This window comes from Ascidiella aspersa, chromosome 4 (assembly GCF_963924565.1).
Source record: "Ascidiella aspersa chromosome 4, kaAscAspe10.2, whole genome shotgun sequence".
Classification (NCBI taxonomy): Eukaryota; Metazoa; Chordata; class Ascidiacea; order Phlebobranchia; family Ascidiidae; genus Ascidiella; species Ascidiella aspersa.
The window spans coordinates 25,055,567-25,080,238 of NC_139450.1; the positions used below are offsets into that span (position 1 = coordinate 25,055,567).

The 24,672-nt window shown below is 36.4% G+C and overlaps 3 protein-coding genes across 4 annotated transcripts; 1 reads left to right on the plus strand and 2 right to left on the minus strand.

The window, feature by feature from the left end:
• Positions 1-1,249: 1,249 nt before the first annotated feature.
• Positions 1,250-2,725, plus strand: LOC146157104 (DNA-directed RNA polymerases I, II, and III subunit RPABC5). The gene is made up of 2 exons (XM_083386897.1): positions 1,250-1,431; positions 2,159-2,725. Exons 1-2 carry the CDS (start codon positions 1,337-1,339, stop codon positions 2,265-2,267), a joined length of 204 nt encoding a protein of 67 aa, XP_083243023.1. The 5' UTR covers positions 1,250-1,336; the 3' UTR covers positions 2,268-2,725.
• Positions 2,440-8,541, minus strand: LOC146157105 (protein MON2 homolog). The gene is made up of 3 exons (XM_083386896.1): positions 8,441-8,541; positions 7,932-7,990; positions 2,440-7,862 (listed from the first exon to the last, which is right to left on the minus strand). Exon 3 carries the CDS (start codon positions 7,826-7,828, stop codon positions 2,993-2,995), a length of 4,836 nt encoding a protein of 1,611 aa, XP_083243022.1. The 5' UTR covers positions 7,829-7,862; positions 7,932-7,990; positions 8,441-8,541; the 3' UTR covers positions 2,440-2,992.
• Positions 8,542-10,578: 2,037 nt separating this feature from the next.
• Positions 10,579-23,519, minus strand: LOC146157106 (protein ECT2-like). 2 transcript variants are annotated; one of them, XM_083386657.1, is made up of 19 exons: positions 23,249-23,519; positions 22,566-22,652; positions 21,988-22,167; positions 21,363-21,560; positions 21,125-21,290; positions 20,331-20,488; positions 20,034-20,151; positions 19,743-19,867; positions 19,421-19,574; positions 18,209-18,318; positions 17,661-17,849; positions 16,774-16,981; positions 16,227-16,419; positions 15,708-15,804; positions 15,387-15,537; positions 15,180-15,292; positions 13,828-14,024; positions 12,619-12,904; positions 10,579-11,548 (listed from the first exon to the last, which is right to left on the minus strand). In XM_083386657.1, exons 1-19 carry the CDS (start codon positions 23,405-23,407, stop codon positions 11,312-11,314), a joined length of 3,126 nt encoding a protein of 1,041 aa, XP_083242783.1. In that variant the 5' UTR covers positions 23,408-23,519; the 3' UTR covers positions 10,579-11,311. The 2 variants fall into 2 exon arrangements, with proteins under 2 accessions (XP_083242783.1, XP_083242784.1); XM_083386658.1 differs by lacking the exon at positions 22,566-22,652.
• Between the last annotated feature and the right edge of the window lie 1,153 nt (positions 23,520-24,672).

Below are 24,672 nucleotides of genomic sequence, written 5' to 3' on the forward strand. Positions count from 1 at the left end.
CTAACCTCAAACCTCACCCCTAGGTACATCACTAACTTCCCTAATAATTTTAACCCCTACCCATTTTCTAACCCCACCCATTACCCACCAATAACCTCAAACGGGGCTAAAAATCCAATGCAAAAACAGCACCGCCCTAATGGCGCCGGTCAGACCTAACACAGCGCCCGATCGACTTATACCCTCTCCCTACAGTTTCTGGCGTTATTTTGGCCGTTTAGGCAATATTACTATGAATTTAGGACGTATTTTGACAGATTTAGGTCTTATTCAGACGATATTGATCTTATTCTGTACTGGGCAGTAATCTGCATATTTGGCTTTATTATGTCATTGGTCTTAATCGTATGAGTTTATAGATTTTTCTGCTTTAGGTATTGTTGATTTTTAGGTTTTATTGTGTGTTCCCCTTGAAAGTGATAGCCTAGAACGTAGATAGTTTTTAACTCGTTTCCAGCATAAATGAAACGATTTATTTATTTACTCACAGTCACACACAAGGCATATTGACTTGACTCAGTCATTCGTTTTTAAGCAAAAACTGTACTGTACCGGTACTGGATCTGTATTACTATCAGCCTTACAAAAAATTAACCTCAAAAACTGAGGGCCAAATTTTGTTAGGGCCTAAGGCTATAGCCTTATTAGCCTATGGTTAATCTGGCCCTGACCCTAGGGTGAACCGTGCTCACCGGTTGAAGAGCACTGCCATAGGCGATAGCAGTTTAAGCATACCTTAGTCTTAGTAGTATAATTTTAACTAAACGTTAATGATTTTTTCATTTATTTGGAACTGTTGAAATGAAAAAAGATAACAAGAACAAATTTGTTAAAATGCAACCATTTGCTTAAGTGTAAGCAGTTGGCCACCCTGATATACAAGCTTGAACAATGATTTATTCCAATTAGATAGATCACCTGTACCTACCCTAAATTATCAAATTTTTCGTCAGCAATTTGTTTTATCGTTTTGCTACAATGGTCTTTTTTGTATATTCTATGATATGAGATCAATATCGAGCGTTTAAAAGAATTTTAATATCATACCGGTAACCTATAGGCTAACGACCTTTTGGTTATACAAATATTAAGCCTATACCGTCCGTTGCATTATTCATGTTTATACAGACGAAAATAAATATCTTACGAATGCTTTCGGCCAAAAGAATGACGTCATAAGTTTGCAAATAAAATAACAAGGGGGCTTCCATGTCGCTACAGCGAAGAGCAAGCGTGCTGCACACCGCAAACCTTGTTTATGTATAATTTTTTTTAATAATAGTAGTGGAGGTTGAGATTGTTCGAAACAAGGAGTAAAGTGAACTGAATAAGGAGAATGATCATTCCAATAAGATGCTTCACATGTGGAAAAGTAGTTGGGAACAAATGGGATGCTTATCTCGGTCTACTTCAGGCTGAATATACAGAAGGGTATGTAATATGAGTTTTGTTATTTTCCCAAATTTATTTATTTATTGCAATTTCATATTTGACAACTCGTTTCAATACTGTAGGATTCTTTGTCAGCTCCGTAAAATAACAACTTTCAAACAATGGACACTTTAAATTAGTTGAGGTTTGGGTTCAGGAGTTATCAGGACTAGGGGTACAAATAATTTATATTAAATTTTCCCCATAGGTGTTATATTCTGTTAATCATTTAACCCCCGTAATCCAGAAATGTTGAACTTTAGTTGAAAATTGTATTTAAACCAAATAGTTTCAAGTGCTAAACTTTGTTTTTGGTTATCAACAGCATTTGAATAAATATTGGTGAATTTTTGGCGCTGGTCTAGAATCCTACCACAACGAACATTATTTGGGTTAGTCAAGTATTATTATTAACTAATGAATATAATAATACTTGACCCCCCATACCCAAATATTGTGCATTGATTTAATAATTGTGGTAGGATTCTACACCAGCGCCAAATTTTCTTATCAATAAAACTAGGTGTCTCTTAATGTTTAGTACGCTGTTTGTCATTGATCTTATCTTAAATAAAACTATGGACATAGCAGAATGACATATATTTTGTATGCTGTCTGGTGTCTAAAACATCTTATGTAAAAACTTTTTTTTAGATATTTTGAAACAGGTACCATTTACCCTAGTTTGTTACCAAAAAAAAAAAATATCCACTGTTGATTTTTGCAGAGATGCTCTGGATGCCCTGGGATTAAAGAGATATTGCTGCAGAAGAATGCTTCTCTCTCATGTTGATCTTATAGAAAAGTTGTTGAACTATGCCCCATTGGAGAAATAAAGGCTACAAGCAGTATTTAGCTCAACTAGAGAAAGAAGACACTGTCCTATGTTTATGATAAAGCAGAACAAGTTTTTTTAAAGTGGCTATTTTGTTTCTAAATGTTTTTCTTACTATTTTGCAATTTTATTACCTTTCCTTTAAATTGTTTGTAAATGACTTGTCAGAAGTATTGTGTATACAGAAAACAATTATTTAATGAAAAAAAAATAAAGCAAGATTGATATTTGGAAGCTTAACAAGCGAGTGTAAAACATCAAAAATAACACGTAGTGGAACAGTAAGTTTTTTAAGGAAAGTGTACAATTGCTTGTATGATTAAATTATAAAGCCAATAGTATAAATTAAAACTTTGTTATTAAAAGGCAAGTACCAAAGAATTATTGTTTACATAGCTTGTATAACATTTCAGGTTGTTTGTATATTATCACCAAATACAACATTGAAATTAGATGAAATGTGAGTGTGTGATATTCGTTAAAAATATTTACCATTCTTTAGTGCAATTTACTTTTTTAGTACCTGGTAAACCTTATAGCCAGAAAAAAAGTTTAGTGACTATTGTGGCTTTCATACTTTTTGTAATCACATCTGTACAAAAAGCTACATACACAAACAAGAATACTTTCTGCCAGTTTTACGCAAGCACACCCTTGTAAATTATACCCCTAAAGCATAAATGCAACATAATTTTGTGGCCATACATTGCAGCTGTACACAAACATTTACGAGCTATCAATAGACAAAAAGGTTTGAAAATGACCCATAACCTGAGCTACACTTTTACGAACTTCTGGAGATGATGTGGGAATACATTCCACCAAAACAGGGTAAATGTCTACTATGTGGCACCACAACCCCTTGTCCAATGTTTTTCTTGTTTTTCGCAAGCTTTGCAGCAAAGCATCTACTGCTTTTAGCGCAAACATTACATCTTTCAGTTGGGCTTCTGATAATGGGTACTGTGTTTTTAGTCGATCAGAACTGATATATTGTGTTAATGAAGTTCGACATCGTTGTACAAGGCTTGTCACAGTAACTTCATTAACTTCTGACATCTTTAGATCATCAGAAGTTTCAACGTTTCCATTGGAAGCAGGAAGCATTGAAAATTGAAACAAAGTACTAAAACACTGTTTGCTTAGCTCATCTCGGTCATGTTCAGTACCAACATAGATGTCAATGTCTCTTGTTGACAATGGAATTGATCCCTTGTTGAGCATTGCCACAATTCGGGTCAAAAACTTTGTAGGAAATGCAGAACTATAGGGAAGAACTTCATTTCTAATAAGTTCAATCAACAGAACATCAAATGCCTCATGTTTTTTATGATCCTCGGCAGATAAACCAGTGGGTGTTGCAGCAACTGGAAAAAGGAAATCCTCCATGCATCCAGAGACTTCATCCCACAACGAATCAAACAATGAAGCCTCTGAGTGCTGTCTTGCTACTGGAAGCCCTGTCTGAAGCACCTTCATGAAAGCATTAACTGATAGTTGCCATGTAGCACTCGTTTTAGATCCATGCTTTTTCTTTATAGGGATTCTAAGAGTTTTTACTATTGATGTTAATATGGCATTTTTGATGACGCCTTTGTGACAAGAAGTTATTTGATATAGATCTACTACAACCCTCATGCAATACTCCGCAAAAGGTATATAGTTAATACAGACCCATTTATTGCGATCTGGAGGTCCAGTATGGTTTTTCACATCACCATATGTCGGAGGGTTGGATGCGAAGTCAACTATGGAGAGTAGAAAGTCAAACACTGCGGGGTATAGTGTGATTTCTGATTGAGGAGATACACTTTTTTGAATGATATCAACAGCATTGACAACAGATTCTTGCAGAGGAGTCAACACATCATTGGAAGTAGGTAAAATAAAAGCAGTTGAATCTGATCTCACTGGAATGCAAACAGCTCCATTTAGTATTTGTGAGAGTTGCTTAAAATCATCCGTTGAGAAATCCTGCAGGTGTTGCTGCAAATTTGGAAAAAGATGCACAAATGAAGTTAAATAGGCTTGGGATAGCATCTCGTCAGGTTCAAGCTGCCCAGGGGGTGGTGGAATTGTCACTTTGCGACCAATGTCACACCAAACTTCCCACGCTTTGCGGTAGGCTAATGTAACTTTTTGTCCACTTAAAGTATCAGATGGATTTAAAATTTCTTCAAAACTGCAAATGGCAGACCTTGACACCTCTGGGCTATTACTTATAGCAGCACAATAAATATAATTAAGAACTTTTTCCCAAACTGCACCAAAATCATTCATTTTTAAAAGGACTTCACGTTTAGTTTTAAAAACACGGGCAATTCCAGCAAGAGTAAGAACACTTGTTTCTTGCCACTGCTTTTCCTCAGTGTCCCTGGAGTGATGCATGAGAATATTTGTCTCAGTTGGCTTGTTTTTATCTCTTGGTGCATTTACACAAGCTCTTTGAACTTCATCCATTAGTGGAAATAACACCTTCCACACCAGTTCACACCAAGTTGTCTCTGAAAGTGTGCTCCAATGTGCAGATATTGTAGAAAACAAGGTCTGGCCTGCACTTTTTCGAATTGCTGGTCGTGGGTCCACACAGAGTTTTCCAATTTTAGAAAACAAATCCATCCACAAAATGTCACTTGTCACAAGTTTATCCTTATGTTTAGCATCTTTTTTTGGTGTGCTTAACCTGTCTTTGTTGTGATTCAAATAATCAGTCATACTCCATAGAAGGCCAATAGCTGTAAGACTAATGTTAAAATCAAAGCTTTGTGCAGCATACCTTGTGACCATATCAATACATTGCTGAAGAGATTCCACAGGCAATGCTACCATGTAATCGGAAATCACAAGTTGAACACTTCGAAAGCCAAGTCTTACAAGGCCTTCACTTGTATTGTCTGTTGCTGAACTTATAATGTCCAAGATGTCTGGCCACCCACTTGACAAAGAGTCGCCACAACTATTGAGTATTTGCAAAATACCATCCAGCTGCTTTTGGCGAACATCTAAATGAACATTTGTGTATATTTCTTTTAATGGCAGCAAAAACATATGGAGCATCCTCGGGTTTTCTTTTAACTTGTCTCCATTGTAGTGTTTCAAAGCTGCTTTTACCAAAGCAGTAACCCCTTCAGCACCCCACTCCCGCAGCAAAACGTTTGGGTGCTGACACACCTCTAACAAATGTCCAGTCACCGGTCTCCATAAAATCTCTATTCTATCCATGTTAACCAGGCCAGTTTCCATAAGCTTTGCAACAGCAAAAAAACTTGGTTCCTTAATAGTGTTACTGTAGGAAGCATCCATTGCCTCGATGGAGAGTGAACACAGTGCATTTATAAGATGATGTAAAGCAACATCATCCAAATTTTGAGATGCCTCAAATAAACGGGTCAACATATTGGAGAGCACAGGAAGATCACCTAGAACAGCAGTAGTTAGCACTGTATTAGTTAAAGTGCCGTCACCACTTGTTCTAGAGCTTGGCTTTAGCTGCCCGTTATTTGTTGGTTTTAAGCCCAAAATCCATACAAGGTGTTGCAGGGTTGTAAGGAGCAGCTGCCAGGCAGTGTTCATGTATGCTCCATGACAATGAGCCAAGTTCAGAATCGTTCTCATGCACTGAACGTTTTTGGCGGTTAGTGACACCGAGCTTGGAGCTGTTGTACAACTGCTTGGATTGGGGAGTGATTGGCCAACTGCAACAACATGTTGCTGGTCACTGGAACTTAAATCAGAACTTGGTTGAATAAATATTTTGCTAGGTAAGCGTGGCATTGATGAAGACAAAACAGGAATCACATAATGAGCCGGCAGGGATGCTTTACAAAGCACTATTATAAAAGCATCTCTGGGTGAATTTAATTTTAATTGGCCACAAATTCCAGCACATGATTCAATGCATTTAAGAATACTCTCTGTGCAACTTTCATCTGTACTTGAATGTAGAAGCAAAGATAAAACAGACAATATAATACTCCAAGAAGAGTTGACCATTTCTTCTAATACAGACACTGCTGTAGCCTTGTTTTCGTTTAGAGCATTTTGTTCTTCAGCAAGATCATTGTCAATTAATGCAGTTAGTCCTTTAATTAGATCAAGCATTGCTGTATAAGCCATTGTTAATACATATCCTTCAGGAATAATGGGTGGCTCAGTTTTATCAAGCATCTCAAGGTACATATATTTAAGAGCATTTGAGCTTCCAGTTGGCAAAGAAACCAATGGAAGAATGTTTCCATGATACTCAAAATTTAGCTGTGTTGACATGTTACCAGACAACTGTGGTTCGGCATTTGTTGAGGAACCAGATACCGATTGTGAATGAATAAATATGTTTTGTATAAACATTCCTAATGACGATACAAGATTGTGGAAAATTTTTGTGCTATGAGGTTGCATGTCATAAGAAACACAAAATGATTTTAAAAGCTTTGGTTGTGCACACAGTTGTGAAATTACCTCTATCGCCAGAGCTCTTTGCCAGGATGGTTTATCAGTGTCTAGGAACTTAATGAGTAGTGAAAGGAAAATTTCACTCTCAGTTACAAGCAAACTGTAGTATTTTTTCAAAAGTATTGAAACCACCCTTAATAACCTCATGGAAATAGGAAAATATGGCTTTTCTTTGGGTGCTTGGGAGAGTCCTGATGGTGGTGGTGGTGCTCCCTGACGGTGCTTGATGTTAGGTGAAAACAATCTAATCACCAATGCACATACCCTGTCCTTTAAAATAAATTTAAATTCTGGATGTTTCTTGAAAATGTCCTCGCTCTCTGCAAGAACACTCTCTAATAACTCAAGTCCAAAGGTTCTTGTCATTTCTGTAATCCCTACTAACCAGTGGGGACTGTCAGCATTGACAAGTTGACATATGTCTTGAAAGAGGTAATAAGCATCCTGTCCGGTTTGTGTTAGGTTTTGTGGTGCTGCAAACTTGTTGGTGCCTGAAGTTGGTAGATAGTCAATATCTGTTTTATCTTGTACATCATTTTCTACATCCTCTTCTATCAATCGATCAAAGACCAAAGACACAACCTGGCGAACTGTTGCTTCAGCTGTGTTATTGGTCACTTCATTTTTAGTAAAGTGAAGGCGGAAACATAACACGATGGCCCTGGCAAGCGGTTGGCCTTTAAGAGCACTGGACTTTGATGTTGCTAAAACAATTATGGTTTGCAACACTCTCAATTGAAGCTCATCAATGCCTTGGTCGAATACCTGCCACATAATGTTTATGATCGTGTTTGACATAGTTTCATCAACAATTTCGTGGGTAACAATTCTCTGAATTGCTGTTAGACAAAGCTGAACAATAGGTAAACTTCTTGTGTTACATCCCATTACAAATGGCTGCATAATGTCATTGCAATGCTGGCGCAAAATGGAAACAATGTTTTCACCAGTGATGTTTTTTCCTGTGGAAGGAAGACTTGTTCTGATCTTCATTGCAGCTGATTCTGCAGCTTCTTTTACAGGTGGATAGCGCCGCTTAGTTTCATTTGATAATAATCTTAAATCAGATTGAAGGTCCTCGATGAGTCGCTTTTCTCGATTTGATGCCATCCTAATAGTTGTTTGTACTCACCCCTGTAAAAACCTGTAATTTACAGCATTGTTCCATTATATGGTTTAGTATCATTATAATTGTGTACACATATATACCTACCTTTTGAGTTTAATATGTAGGCAATTTTCTTCACAATGGTTGGTTTTGCATTGCTGTTTCTGCATGGATTAAAAGTGTATTTTAGTGAAAAAAATATTAAGTATATATATATACATATATATATAAATATTCAATAACAATGAGAAATACTTTATAGCTTAGTTGTTTCACAAATGCACTGGTTGATATCACTTTTGGATAGGCGTCAGGAAGTAAAAAAATATAATTACAAAAAAGGTAATGTGATTTTTTTTTGAAATTGAAAGTTGCTTTTATGCAACCTAGGCCCCTATGTCAACAATTTTCAAAGGTTTATAATATATTTACATAAATTTACACAAAAAATCACATTCATATAAATTGTACTGTTTATGGCATTTTATATGTAGAGCATTATATTTATGCAAGCACAATCTCCAACTGTTCGGGAAGCCCTAGTAAACAAAAAAAATCTTAAATGCAAACTAATTTGTAATTTATAGTGTAAAAGTAAGTTTAATTTTACTTACTTTATTATTACACTTGAATTCCAGTATTTTTACATCAGAACCTAATGCATCATTTTTGTTTAAAGTTGTACCATTTCAGAATTTTTAAAGTCTGTATATCTAAAGCAAAAATACATATGTGTCAATATTGATAATATAAATGACTGGCTTGTCGACCAAATCTGATATTGAGGTCGAAGATGGACCTCTAGAACTACACAATATTTATCAGCAGTTCTACATGCTGTGTAAACATCTAAGCATTGTGTCCTGACTGCATTCCATATCTGTGGCCGCCAAAGATTTACGCCAAAATTTGTTTTGGCTGAAATCCTACGCCGAAAATGGCTATTTTTCTTACTTAATTCACCAGGCCGGCGATATTTCACGCCAAATAACGTCACTGGTATAGTTTTGGGCTAGCACGCAAAAGATCACTGGCGGGAAGGCAGTGGAATGCAATCAGGCATTGTGTGGACCCATGTAGAGTTGTTCGTTAATTCTTAATTGTTTGTGGACAAATTAAAAAGGCAGAAACTATTTACCTTGTAATCTAGTATTGAACTTCAAATGTCACAATCTTTCAGAGTATTTTTTACCCAGTTATTACCTTAAACAATTGAAATACTGTCCATGGTTTTGCAAGATTACTTTATAAATATTTGCTCAATGTTTGATCTGGGTTAAACTTCAGTTTTTGCATTACTGTTTACAGAGCTGTAGCTCTAGAAATTGTATGTTTACCATTACAAAGCAGTACACAGTAGTGCAAAAGTCATTTGGTACCTGGGCAAATAGCCATTAAAAAATGTTGTTGAATAATCAAGCAAAGCAGTAGTATGTACCAGCATAATATTAAAAGTTTACCATAAATACTTGTTGTAATGCTCAATGTTTGGAACTATTTTTACTGTTTACATTAGTTGTTTAAAAACATAAATTAAACTTTGCAGCACACGTTTACCCCTTTATTAGAACATGAGTGACCAAGACATGGCTCTCATCTCAGCATACAAAACTGTACATCTAAAGGTCTTAACATCCGAGGGGGACAGACATGCATTTATGCCTAATGTTCATTGCACATCGCATGGCTTCATGTTTTTACCACTTCAGCTTAAAAAAAATTACGGGATAAACCCCTGCTCAGATGCTACACATTTTGCAGACAAGTTAAAAGATTTCTGAAAGCATGATTAAAAATTTACTTCAATGTCGTCTATTCAATATTGTTAATGTGAATCATCTATAATAAATCCAGCCAAGTAAAGGTAATTGTATAAGTGAGTGGCTCTTGTTCCCTGACTGGTTGGCCACTCTTGCATGCTTGAACTAAAATATATATTGAGAAATCCTTTTTCTATCCATCTAGGAAATCAGTAAAGACTATAATGTTTCAAGTCTGACATAGTTGCCTGTTGTATATTTATAATACGACGTCTTTACTTAAAAAAACTAGGATTTGCTGCACACAGTTTCAGAACCACTTTCCAGCTAGGTCATCTTTGGTGGGTAATACTAATTTACGGAATGATGAATGGTCGGAATGCTCACTAATTCAAGTGTTACCTCGTTGAAACAATTATTAAACCAACGCACAATATTTGAGTTAGGGTGGGGGTTGGCGTTTGGGTGAAGGTGGGTCAAGTGTTATTATATTTAATGATAATACTGTGAGCGTTCCGACCATTCATCATTCCGCAAATTAGTGTTACCCTCTTTGGTTTGTTGAAATGTTGGCGACGGAACTACGTGAAGGACTCTTTATATTTAAACACCAAAACTGATCTTTACTTTTTGCCAAGTACTACTATAAATTGGAAGATTTACTTTTTTGCAACTCGCGCGTCACGCTTTTTACCGCAAGGACCTCAAAAATTATTGCATACCAATTGAATTAGGAAGACGTAAATATACGTCACAACTTGTCCCGACTGGGCGCGCTCATGCGTGAAATAAATTTCGCGAAAAATATTTAAAAAAATGATTTGTTAATATTCTTTCCAGTCATTTCCGACAAGTCAACTCACACTATACCATTATCTGTGCTTATTTTAAAGCTTTTCCATTTTCAAGTGTTTTTTACATCATCTCATATCGGAGAGTGAACTAACTACACATAAATTATAGTTTGAAGACGAGAATTGTATTAAGTACAATCTATTTGCAGCAAGAAAGAAGATAGATCACGAAGAACAAAACAGCTCACAATTTACGATGCAAACGTTATTTTTGGTCAAGAATGAATAACAAATAAATACTAACTTCTATTTTATGATACCTTGAGAACGACTTTCTCATAGCGTAAAAATTAACAGAGAACAAATTAGGACAAGTTACCAATGTAATGTAGACCGGTGGACATTTATTTCAGGATGCAGATAAACATAAAAATAACTAGGCGTTCTATTTAATGCATTTGATTAATCTTGGAGATTTTATAAGTTACTTAGGCTTGAAGCGATAAAATAGATGTTCCCTAAACCTACAGAATGTAATTAAGCACACGCCTTGCCGTGGTGGACGGACAGATATCACGTTCTTTGATCAGACATCACCCTCCACAGTTTTCCGCAATGTAAAAATGTGACAAACTACCACGAAATAAAAGTGAAAATAATGTTATAAGTTTCATCTTGAAGTTAATTCGTGTCCAACAAGAAAAGCAATGCGGTGGAGAGAAGCCATGCAACACAACTGCAATTTTAAGTACATCATGTGTGCAGCGTAAAACACAAGGCAGTGCTGTGGTTTATAGAGTAGTAAAGGCTCTGTTTCAGAAAAGCGTGGGATTTCAGCACCGTAAATGTAAAAATTTCGATGACCAAGGGGGGATGGTTCTTGCTGGCGAATAGGTATAACTTGCGTGGGCAATGCCATCGTGTTGGTAATTTACAGAGAAGATTCGATTTTGACGCGGCGTCGAAACGAGCCCGACCTTCCAAGGGCAACAGTTGCGGCCTTGATGGCACCACCGACCTTTCTTCTCCGAGTGGGTGGGGTCGGCACAGCAGGGAAGTCAGTCAGGTCGGCTTTGGTCGGGGGTCGAGCCAGGGTCAATGTACTTACCGATGGTTTCAACTTGCTTCCGAATCGCGTCACGGGCGGCACGTTTTCTGAGTCATCGTACTGGTTTGATGACGTCATTGACCGAGGTGACGGAAAGGAAAGAAAGGTGGGGCAGGTGGTATTTTAGAGTGGAATAGAGTGCACGCAAGAAAATCCACACAAGTGCCGAAAAAACAAAAAACAAAAAACCTTGGTTAATAAGACAACAAAATATTTTGTGCTTTGAAACCGGCGAGGGCAGTGACAGTTGGTGCTAATAAATTTTGTAAATATAAGTGGTGGTTGTAAAATCAATTTTTAAAGTTTTGCATATATGAAAATCTAACCACAAATTATAAAAGTAGAAACCTCTACCATGGCTCCTTTAGGATGTAGTTGTTTTTCTTTGGGTCAATATGTAAACTATGTGCTTTGATAAAAATAATTTCAAAATGTCTAAAGAGCACCCTTACTGTTCACAGTTCAAAAGCCGTTACCAAAATGGAAATCGCATTTTTCTGTTTTTATGTACAAAAGTATCCAAATGTTTAATTACGTATTGGTACAGTTTGGGTCTTTTTTTCTATGAGTTAAAACAATTTTTCTGTTTTTATAAGTACAAAAGTACCCAAATGTTTAATTACTTATTGGTACAGTTTGGGTCTTTATTTCTATTAGTTGAAACAAAGAGTGAGATTTATATGTTTATTTTTCTACATTAACGTGGAGACGTAAATGTTTATTTTATGGCTGTCGAAATAAATATCAGGTTAAAAAAACAAAAAAAAAATTAAAAAAAAACATATGTAATTAGTACAGTAGTTGAGTAAAAGCTCTACGTTCACGCTAATTGACAATTAAATGCCTCACCAAAACTCGATAAAAATTATTTTACCACGGTAAACTCAAACGAGGCAAAAACATAAACTACATTTGACGGTTATACGTATCCCCGAAGAATCTATCACAATTAAAGAAATGAAGGTGAAACTCTACGTTTCGCCCTTCTTGTATTCGGACCGGGGCGGTTTTCGCTTTAGGATGGGGGAAGCATCGCTGGCATCCGGCGACTTGCCAACAAGCGACTCGAGGTTGCGCAACTTGCGGCGCACCGAATGCTTGCGCTCGGAGCCGCTCAGTTTGTCCAATACCTGCAAGCTCGAGGCGCTAGTGAGGTGATTTCCACGGCGGTCGCGCTGCGGAGTGCACAAACTGGTGACGCTCATACTGGGCGTGAGGCCGGTCGACTGGGGGGCTTCCCCGTCGTCGGTGTCCATAAGGTCGCGTGACGTCACGCTATCGGATCTGGTAAGTTGGCCGCTAGGTGGCAGCTGCTGCGAAGGGCTGAGCATGGTGACGGCGCGCTGCACGACGCGTCTCGGTGTGCGGCTGAAGGAGAAGGCCCGCGTCAATTTGCGGCTCGATTTCTTCGCGGCCCTGGAAAACGTTTGGATTTTAGCTGGTTAATGGATGTTGCTTTGTGAAAACAACGGAGCATTTACAAATTCGAGAACTCAAGAGCAGACTTGCAAAACTTGATAAATCTATGGAACACTATATACGGATCTGTTCATAAGTTTAATGGTGAAAATAACGGCCCAAATAGACATAACAAGTGACATGCTTTATTATTCAAACGTTTTCGGTAGATAAATCTAGTTTTCTAATTCATTGAAATAAACAAAATGCGGCTAATTCTAATTTTAATCTAATTTGTGAATTGCTTGAGTGCTCTAACTCTAATTCAATTCGGATTTTACCAAAAATGCTACTTTGTCCAACGGCATTTTTAGTTAAATTTGTCATTTTTACTTTTCTTTTATGTTTTATCGCTTTTATCTTCACTTGTGTTTTAACACTGATGAACGTCTGTAAACTGCGAAATGTCGAGTTTATCGAATATCAAGGCTTTAATATTTTTATTGAAATAAGTAATTCTAATTCTAATCTAATTTAGAAAAACTAAAATGCAATGCTAAAATAAATTTAGTTGTCCAAGTCTGCTCGAGAGCCGGCACTTGTGACGATCTTGGCCTAAATATCACCCGAATAGACAAATTGTAGTGAACTCTGGGTTTGCGATACTACTTACAAATAGGTAATACCAATCGCAATATCATTTGCATTATTTCTACACTCAGTAAGGGCCACTCTCACTTTTTGAATGTAGCTTAAACTATATTTTGGTTGTGCAGGTTGGTGTCTAACGAAATATTAAATTCATCCATTTTTCTATACTGTTAAGAACATGTTATTTTGGCAGTGTGTTGGAAAATTCACGTTGCGGAAACCGTGACAACAGCGAATCATTCACACATTCGTAGATTATCTATAAAGACCTAAACAGCACTTAATCTTACCTGACCGCCCTTCCCAATGTTGAGCTGAGGTCGGCCGTACAAACATCAAGTTCGTGCGAGTTAACAACGCACACAAAAGACTCGTCGACCGCTTTGCACACGGTAATGGCCCGGTATTTAGAGAGCACTTTAAGCAGTTGTTTCTTGCCGCTGATTTCACTTTCGCTAAGCCCGTTCTCTTTATTAGACGAATGTTCCTGAGCGATAAAAGTGCATGACATCACAACGATGATATAACAGAGTGTTTGCGTAAAAGGAAGAAACAAAAACATACTATACATATAAATATAAAGTGTTATTTTTTTGAATAACGCTGTAAATACCCCAGTTTTGACATGTTGGTAAGAGTAGGGATATGCGAGGATCCCTTACAAGAGTAATTTATTTATTAAATTATTCAAAAATCAAGAAAAATAAAAAACACGGATATTGATCTGTTTTCCCAACTTAATGAGTGATACCTGACGTGCGTTTTATTCCTTGCGTTAATAATGAGTGTAATTGTTACGGCACTACAGCGTGGGGGGTTGATTGCTAGTGCATTCGCTAGGTCAGTTTTAACTATGCTAGTAGGAGGTATTGTTTTCCTGACGGTAGGAATTCAAAGTATTCCTATACTATTTGTCAAATAACTAACGATTCGGATGTATAATGTATTGTATATATTATAGATATTGTTGCTTTATCGTACCATTGTACGTTTCTATAGTAATCTTCTGGAAGGAATACCTGTACTCCTTGCGCAGTGTAAATTTAATCAGGATGTTTAAAAACTAAGCAGGAAACATATTTAGCTTAATAAAGGCGAATTATTTGACTTCTTAATTGGTCGAAAACATATTCCCTTTTTGATTGTACATTGCGAGAAGGTTCATTGTACTGTAATTTTTAAATTTAGTGTGGTTAACTATATTTAATAGGAATACGAATAAAAACCAAGGGTGAAAGAGAACCACTGGGCTAACCGAAATTGGTCGATTAGTTAAGGATTTCATGCAAGCAAGGCCATAAAAACAACTAGTCTGCGGTAAAGTTCAAACACACGACCTTCTGCCATATCGGGACCGTCTTTCTACGAACAGAGCAACACAGGCTCAAGAGGAAGCAAGTCGAGAAGCAACCACAGCACCATTGCCTGCTGCGATCGCCGGAGGACGTGAGTTCGAACCTCACCGCAATCTATGTTGTTTTTCTAGCCTGGTCTTACACGAAATTCCTAATTGATCGACTGATTTCGGTAAGCCTCTGAAGACTTCCGGCAAAAGGTTTAATTTATTAGAATAGACAAAAATCGACTAAAACAGAAAGTAACCCCCTAAAACAAGTTTTTTTTTGTCAGGTTTTTAATTCACCTCCTTTGCCGCTTGCCCCGAATCATTGGAACAGTAGAGGACTTTGAAAGTGTATAACCAGTCTTGGGTGTCAGTGGGCGTGCGACAGTAGAGGGCAACGGCATTTTGACATTCTGCAAAAACACAATAGTCCCGGATTATAAACTTATACGCATTTCTTGGAAATAAAAATAGCGACATTTTTTAAAAACAAGTGAATTAACTCGCCTTCGGAATCGTTGATGTTGACAACTTTCTTGATGTGCGACAGCGACATGAGCTTTATGTGTTTGAGGCACCTCACAGAAGACTGGCTCCAGCCGTGGACGTTAGGGCTCTTTAAAGAATTTCCCTTCATACCTCTTCTACGCTTGGCGATCTAACGTGAATATGTGAAGTAATATTATCAAATTCGAAACACGTTTTTCACCATATGCTAAAAAAATTACAAAAAACATAGCTTTAGAAAAGGTATTGAACGATGTATTTACGTGTTGAAGACTTACGGTGTTTATAAAAAAGTTAGTAACATTAATTTCCTCCACTCACCTCGACGCAGTCGTTGAACACGAACACGCTCACGTGATCTCCCTTGCTGCACAGGTTGTCGTCGACTGCAATTAACTCGGCCCGTGCAATGAACTGCCTGTTCGCCATAAAATCAAATTAAATAAATTAACAGCCCATCATGTAACCCTAAGAGTTAAGAAAAAGCGTCGAGAATTAAATACAACTTGTCTTTATATATAGTGTCACCTTATTACCCTGTTTAGAATTAGACAAATACGGCCTTTTGCAAATAACAGTTAAGAGTAAACCACAGTGATATAATTTTGAAAATAAGCTGAAATGTTGAAAGGAATATTAAATAATTTGTTTTAGGTACACGTTGTTTATATTTTCTGTGCAACAGAGGAAATTAATAAAATGTTTAAAAATGAACAACTAAAAATTAACCTCCAATTCGATAACCGTTTGCTGTCTCCACTGACAACGTGCAATATTGCAGAATACAGACACGAAAAGTGACAAGCCAATTTACACATTTGTACAACACTATTAACAAACCTGTGTGAAGACACGATAGTGGGAGGGCACCCGTCAACTTCGTACACAATATCGAAGATCTGCCTCTGGGACTCGGTCTTTCTTTTATCTTCGTTTATGTGCGTCATTACTTCTTTAAGTGCATCGACCGCGGACTGAAGGGATTTCACGTCTGGGTGGTTTGCGTTTTCACGCTCTGTGTGCTTCTTGATGTCTAAATTTGGCATAATTGTTTAGTGAAAAGATGTACTGAAGCTGAAGAAAATTACATAAGCATTTTTTTGCGTTATGCGGAGTATAATTTATTCGACTTGCTTATTGTATCAGTACTTAAGCACTAAAATTTAAAAAATATAAGCTGTAACAACAATATTATAAACGTGTAAAGTTTTAATGGTCGTGACATGGCGCACATTCGAAATACTTAAATCGCAACACCATTGACTATTTAATCCATGGGATATTTGCACCGTAATTGATATTTAGCCTTGGAAAGATGGCGATGTGGTCTTGAATATTCTTTTTTTTTATTAACCTCAAACAACTCAAAAAACGCGTCATTTTTTACCTTGAAGTAATAAAACGACCCGAGGCAGTCGCTGCACCGGGTTGATGAGAAGCTCCGCAAGGGTTTGCCTGCCGCATTCTCGTTTCGCTTGGTTGATTTTGAGGAAGGCGTGGAAGCGTGGCGATCTCGACTCACAACGATTGATGGTGTCCACGCTGACCTCGAAGAAGTTGACGAAGGGCGGATAACAGCGGCCGAACTCGGAAGCCTGGAGAGGATAAGAAGAACATTTATAGCAGTGGTTCTTAAACTGGGGTCCATGGATCCCTTGGGGGATTATGAAGACCAAATTAAAATATTAGTGTATATTTAGGAAGTAATTTATTTTTCCAAGAAAGCAGTTTATTTAAAAATAAAACAGTTGTGTATTTTAGAGTGTATTTAGACTCCATTTCTTTGGAGCAAATTCAACAGATTTATGAAGTGTAATTGTATTATGGCGTAATTTTTTAAATTTTGGTCCACGCGAAGCAAAAAGAAAATTTAGGGTTCAGCGGTAAAACAAAGTTTACGAACCCCTGATTTATAGGACTACACAAATCGAAGTTCTGTTTTTATAGTTTTACGCGAGCGCAAAACTGCGATTCTGAACAAGGGCACTTCAATTGTGTGGTGGTTTGCGCAAGCAAAGACTTTACCTCGAACCCTAAAAGTTCAACAAGTTTTGTCACAGTTAGAGGGGAGAGTTGTTGACTTTTAAAAATCTGGATATAGATCACCTAGGTAAGGACAAACAGCAGCAAGATTTGCTAAACTCAAGCTCACTGCAGCTATAGAAAAACGTTACGTTTTACGAGAGATTTTTACGCCCAGCTCAGCTCAGGTGTAATGAAAACAATTTTACGCCCAGCTCTGCGCAGCTGCAGTGTAAACGGGCCTTTACTCACAAATTTTAAAACGAGGTCGCCAACACATGACAGGTCGCTCCACTTGTTCATTATCAGCTCGAGGTCACTGCTCATTGATCGATGGACGAACTCGATATCAGGAAGTGAACTAAAGATGGCCTTTACGTCTTCACCGGCCAGAATCGGACCTCCGGCCTGGTTGGGATCGTCCAATGGCTTTTTAAACAACTGAAAGGAATCGAGTAATTGTCAAAGTCAAAGTGTATGGTGGAGAAGTATAGGCGTAAAATAGATTGGTGGAAATAAAATAGGGTGGTGGATTATTACCCGTATTATTACAATAACAAATATTTCAAAGTAAAAGTACGGCGGGTAAACCGAAAGCAAAAATATTTCGAAAAATAAGTAAAACAGACACCTGTCAATCACAAATATCAAAACTGGGACTTTTTTAGAGCATACGTATTTTATATGGTAGAAAACGTTGCGCTGGATAGAGATAGAGAATGGATAAAATGCCAGCAATAATTAGGAACTGATACAACCCTAACACCACATGAGTATTTTTACTATGAAAGTCATCTCACATTAAGGATTGTTTGCAGGATCCCGACGTAATTCTTTTCGGTTTGCAAGAGTTCCATGACGACCTGGTACCTTGCCGACACCGGTTGAACTTGCGGACTCGATATTTTGTCTGAAACATGATTTGTTCGTTCAAATCATTGTAATCAACATACTAAATATTCAACATCGGTAACACATAATAATATATTTCTGTATATTGCCATAATGCTACTTGTTTTCTTCTTTCTTCGCAACTTTCGTGAATATTAGGCCAATAAATTAAAAATACCTAAGACAAAACTTTCTTTTCGATGTATAAGAGTCGTATCTTCAAAACATTTTGTTTCATTTTCTTCCTCAATACACGGATTAATATCTTGCAAAAGCAAACTTTGTCCCTTTCTCTGCTCTCCACTGACCAACAAGCTAAACCTGCCGCAGTTACCTCTATTTCTTACTCCTGATCTAAGTGACCTGGCTGATGGACAGGACTCACTTTTTGGAGTTTTTGGTGGTGGAGACGGTGTTCCTTTAACAAAAAGCAGGTTTTGGAACTAATGCCAGGTTTTAACACTGTAAATTCCACTAAATTGTTCTAATCTAGTTTGCATTTACTACCTGATTTATGCGGCCACTCTTCGCTTTTACGCTTTCTTATGAGATGTTTTTTTATAGTGCATTTTTCAGCAGCTTCAGATTTTGTTTCATTTGAACCAAGCGTGGTCCTGCGTCTGACTTTGTTTAGGCCTAGTTCAGCGTTGAGTGAGCTAGTATGCTTATCATCAGGGGAATTGCTGGCCAGAATGAGCCGCGAACTTCGTCTGCGCTGATTTATGTGGCTGAGTCTTTCTGCTTGTGATGGAGCCAAACTTCTGTGTAAACCACCATCGAGTCTTATACATCTTTGCCTTACATAATTCTTATAGTGATCTGAAATAGTTCAAACAGCGCACACATAAGATGCTATGCCTTATCACTGGTGTATTTATATGAATGATTTCCAATATGTTAGCCCAAGCATTACAGATTAATTTCATAAATGTCTTACTGCAACTGTCTAAAAACGAATCAGCACAGTTTTTATGGGTTGTTTTGGGCTGCCAAAACGGTATCTCAAATTTCTCAAAAGGTCTCTTAAAATATAGCCTACTCATGTATGTTACTACAGCACAGAATTAGAAGATAGAACTACGATATGTTTTTAAAAAAAACTTGTAGCATAAGCATTTTACCCCTAAAGATGTTTTCTGGAGTATGAGGCGACATGACACTGGTGGTTGTGGTATTGTTCGATATATCCAACATTGAGTCAGGAACACAAGCAGAGGTATCGGTTGAGGGCCGCTTGCGAGGTGGTATTTGCCTTGAAGTGTCATTGTCAGTATCCTGCAAAATGTTAATATATATATCCAATTAGATACAAAAAAACTTATTACTTATATACCCTTGTACATATTACATTGGGTAATTTTATAAGCAATACAGTAAAAATAGACACATCATGCATATAACAAATCTTTATATTTAACACACTTTAGATAAAAACTGAACAACCTGAGCAAGTTTAGCCAAAGTTTCTTCACGTAAACGAGAGCGCTTTCTTGAAAATGAATGTTTTCCCGATGATGCCCTTCCTTTTGTCGCCAGTGTACTGGTAGAACCCCTCCACCTAGGTGTTCCTGAAAAAAAAAATACATTATTGTGTAAACAATATAACAATCAAAGTTTAAAAATAGGATTACAAAATAAATACAATAGTTCATGTAAAATGTAGAACAGCAAATAAAATATTTTACTATTCAAATATTTGTTTGGTGAGAATTCATAGCACAAAAAATAGGTTACCAAGCAGAGAGGAAGTAGTTGAACTTCTTGTTAATGATTTTGCAGAGTCAGCAGCACTGTGAAATGTGTACAAGGACTCTGTTGCTTTAGCTTCTATCTGTATACTTCCCCAAAACCACTAAAAATAATGTTGTTAAGAAAATAAACCACATGTTGTTTACCATAATGCAAAGTTTACACAAAATTTCTTGCAATTTTTTAACATGATTACAAATAAAAATAAATCCGGCTAACATTAAAGCTTTGTTAACAAATAACCATACCCAAGAATTACATTTACCATAATTCCAGGCTTACCTCCTGTACAAGAACATAAAGCTTTCCAGAAGGTTCAAATGGTAGACTTTTTACAGAGTTTTCTTCTACCACAAGATGCGTGCAGGACGGGTCACCCACTTCTAGAGTTGACCCACCCTGCTGTCTTGCTTGATCTTGCATATGTTGCTTTTCTTGTTCTGGACAAAACACAGTTGAGTTTTTTTGATGTTCACTACTTAGGTTGTAAGAAACTTGACATTTAGTTCTGATACAGATGCCTGGCATTTTGGACAAAATGTATTGCAATCTGATTACATACATATGACATCAGTAGTAAGTACCATGATTAAATAAGCAAAAAAGATGAAATTAAAAAGCTAAAAAGTATAATTGTTTCAGGTTTTTGGCTAAAATAAAAGTTAAGAAGTTTAGTTGTCTCCAGTTACTGATTTTCAGTAAGTTAAGCTTTCAAAGTTAAAATTGCTGCGTTTGATCACAAATTTCGGGTACACTAATTAGTCTGGTATAGATGTCATCTTAGTATTAGACGAGTACTGTACTACCACTTGGCATCAGGCATCGGGAATCAGCTCTGATATATTATCTGACATTCCCTTTTTTAGAAAATAAAATGTTTGATATAAGATTTTAAACGGCTGTTTTTCAGTTCGAAAAAAAATTAGTTACTGAAAAAAAACAACAAACTTACACAATGGTAATTTCAAAATTTAATTCCTTTATGATTTACAGTATGTCAAATTAAAAATTGATTCAAAAAAAGGTTTGTTTTTTACTGACTTAATAAAAAATGAAGTAATTTCACATAAACCTACCAGAAAATCCCAAGAAGCTAAGACTGCATCCCTCGAAGGGCTTAGATTTACATGGAACAAGAAATTCATCATCTGTTGCTTGATAAGGAGTTTCTCTGCTGCGAGCAGACCAGCATCTATGAATCCATTCTTCTTTCATTACCGGTGTACCAAGACTTACTGCAGTCTATATAAGTGTATACAGAAATTACACAATTTGTTTGGTTATCTAAACAACGAAAAAAATAATGTCTCTTACCCTGTACTTAGATCCGCTTATGGAGTTTGTGACAAGAAAGTCAATCTTTGCACTCATATCTTTACGAATACAGGCACCCATGTAATGACACAAGGTAACAAGGTGCGCCAAGTGTTCCTTTGTTTTGAAATTGGTAAAGCACAAGTTTAGTCCTTGCATACATGTGCAAAACAATGGCCTTGAAGTGTATGGAAGCGGCTACAAACATAAAACAGAATTTTTTTTGAGGTGCAGCATTGCTGTCTAACTTTAATGGAAAGAGTTATGGAACAAATGCGCTAAATTATTCGCAATGAAATCAAATAAACAGGTTTATTTAAAAATGTTAATTGTTCATAATTTTCGTAAATACATTTAGTTAGTTGACAAAAACATTATCATATTACCTTTGGTGCAACAATAGTGCAATTTCATTCATTGACTAGTCTAAATTATTAACAAAATCAATTAAATTAACATACTGCATTCCCCTGATTTTTGATTTTTCACTTTTTAATAATAAATCTACACTGACTGATAAAACAAAGTAGTCAGTATTAAGGTTTGATACTATATAAAAAAATATTTCAATTATATATAAAGCCTTTGTTATGTAAAACTGTAGTATATATATGTATGATTTTACCTCTTTTGTAGCAGCCACTGCACATATTACTGGTGGGCCAAGAATTCGATTATCTGAGTTCTTTAGCCTTTTAAAGTGTTCACCCTCGAACTCTTCCAGTATAAATAAAGTCTCAAACTGAGGATCATCGTTTTCATATTCTTGGCCAGTTTCGGAAGAGAGATGAGGTATTTTTAGGTCCTAAAATATATGTAAAAAGATCAGGTGTGCATACAAATCTTATAATTATACTAAAACAGACAAAAACGATTGAAATATCTTTAGAATAATTACGTTATGGGAATGTTCACCCATAGGCAGATAAAAAAAGACATGCAACAACATGCAAGTATATGGTAGTTAGGTATAAAGTAGTTTTTAAAAGAGTATTCAAATGGCGGAAAGAGTACAAAAACAAATGCCCATGCAGATTTTTTTGATCAAAAAACATACCTAAACAAGTTTTTTTAAATGGGTAAAAAAAGATTTGTCAGACAAATTTACGGTAGGGTTATATTGTTATTACTGTCTGTTTGGTTAGATGCAATTAGTGAGAAGCTCAGCCATTTACTGCAGTAGTGAGATATATGGAAACATACCATATTTATTATTGAGTGTCGATACTTTGGTTTACCAATGGGTTGAGGTAATATATGAACAACTAGGAGTTCCATTTGTCTGATTTGCTGTTGTCGTTACACAATAAATAGCATTAAATATGTGCCAAATTAGGTTATCATTTAATACTTTTGTCAACAGCACTTATTATTTTTTTCAAGAAAACTATGATAAATATACCATTATAGTGTTTTAATTTATTTAACCAATGATACATACTGTAGAACTAATATAAATAAAAACTTGTGCGGTTTACATGTTTCAAGTAAATATCCCACATTCAGAAAATTTATTATAGCGTTGTGCCACTATGGAAAGTATGACAAGTGTACCAGCGATATTTTTTCAACTGACTAGACCCGCACCCCCAGAAAATTAATATAAACCGGTTTCCCATATGTTATTATCTGCCATACTTTCGAGACATGGTGTTGTAGTGATTATTTTTGATTTTTTTTAAGTCAAATAAAACCAACATGTTTGGACTAACAAACTTATTTAATCTAAACTATTTGCGAACATATGAAACGACAAAGCTGAATTAAAATTTTAACAAAGCATATAGAAAAAACACAACTGCATGTCCACCCCTTGCTAAGATTTGGTTAACATCTGTCAAAAAAAATCTAAAATCCTAAATTTCTAACAGAAAAGTAAATCATACCTCAAGCATATCTTTTAACTTTGCATGTTTTGCAGCGTTGCCAACAAGACAAACTCTCGTCTCAACAGATGGGTGTCTATCTGTCCCACTGTTGCTTTCATCAGAAGTACTGCTTGGTGACAAGGTTTTTATACTTTGTTGAGATGTAGCAAGCTCCATATTCCTGCCGTTTATTATCTTTTATATCCAAAATGTATGTTTTTTAACCTTGTCGACAAATCTGTGTTGCTATACTCAATGCTAGCTTTTATTTTGGCATTTCTTTTCGTTCGGTAGTTCCCTAAACAAATGTAAGAATTATTTATAGACACACTTCAACATAGCAACTGTCCAATGTCCATTTAAGGTAAACAAAGACAATGCTAAAACTTGATTGCTAAAGAGTTAGCCGAATGAAATTAAAGAATCTAAAAGTTAAATAACTATATTATTAGTTATTCCTTCTATTTATTAAATACAAAAACTTTTTAATTCTGTAAAAGCGCATAGTAAATCACATGGAAAACCCGTATCTTCAAGCCGTTACTCGGTCGACCCAAAGAATCAAACTTCGTGCTTTTTCTCTACGCTGTGATTGGCTTTTCGGATCACGTGATATGTTCAAGCTGTGAATTTGTTTTTAAATCAGTGAGGCGACGGCGGTTCTGGTTGTTTAGTTCTGTTAAAGGTTAAATCGCCTTCCTTATAAAAAAAATATATATAATAGCTGCTTAAAGTAGAGATAAAAGGAATTTACTCTACGTTAAAAGTGCATGGCATATTCTTTTGCTAAGAAAGGCCTTTGTTAAAATAAGTTGCGCCATAACAATAGCGACACCTGCCGACAACAATGACACCTGCCGGTAGTTATTTTGTTTTGCTAAGTAAGCGCCAATCAAAGAGATTTTATTCCAATAAAAAACTCTTTGCGACAAATATTGTTTATTTTAAACCAGCAAAAATAATGTATGAATTCTCGCCCTAAAAATAAAATGCCGTAATTGGCACGTAACACGTTACGATAAATTTTAGTAAAATGAAATCGATGCCCTAGGCCTACTGCTACTACATGGGCGCCCACGAGGAGGCAAGAGGGGGCATTTGCCCCCCTGGAATTTTAAAATGCAATTATTAGTATTATTCTTAAGTGTAGTATGTATTAATAATGAAGGTTAAAAATATTATACATTATCCATTGCCCCCAGTGGCGTATCGGTTCTTCCCCCCTTTTTGCAAGTGATATGATTGTTTTTTATTCGTTTTTGTCACGGTTTAACAAACTGTTCGAAGCGGCGTGCTTTTTAAGTAGTAGGGTAATGTAATGCGAGACCATAATCGAGCGCAAAACGCCGTTTTTAGTCTTTTGTTTGGTCGACCGTAAACGCTGGATAGTTTTGCTCGTTTGTTCTTCGTTTAGGTTGACTGATTAGCAAGTGTGTATTCGA

Coding starts and splice junctions, on each gene's coding strand:
- LOC146157104 (XM_083386897.1), top strand. CDS start 1,337: ATGATCATTCCAATAAGATGCTTCACATGTGGAAAAGTAGTTGGGAAC. Junction 1,432..2,158: donor CAGGCTGAATATACAGAAGG/GTATGTAATATG, acceptor TGATTTTTGCAG/AGATGCTCTGGATGCCCTGG.
- LOC146157106 (XM_083386657.1), bottom strand. CDS start 23,407: ATGGAGCTTGCTACATCTCAACAAAGTATAAAAACCTTGTCACCAAGC. Junction 19,575..19,742: donor CTTTGGCTAAACTTGCTCAG/GTTGTTCAGTTT, acceptor AACATTTTGCAG/GATACTGACAATGACACTTC. Junction 18,319..19,420: donor TCCAGAAAACATCTTTAGGG/GTAAAATGCTTA, acceptor ATCATGTTTCAG/ACAAAATATCGAGTCCGCAA.
- LOC146157105 (XM_083386896.1), bottom strand. CDS start 7,828: ATGGCATCAAATCGAGAAAAGCGACTCATCGAGGACCTTCAATCTGAT.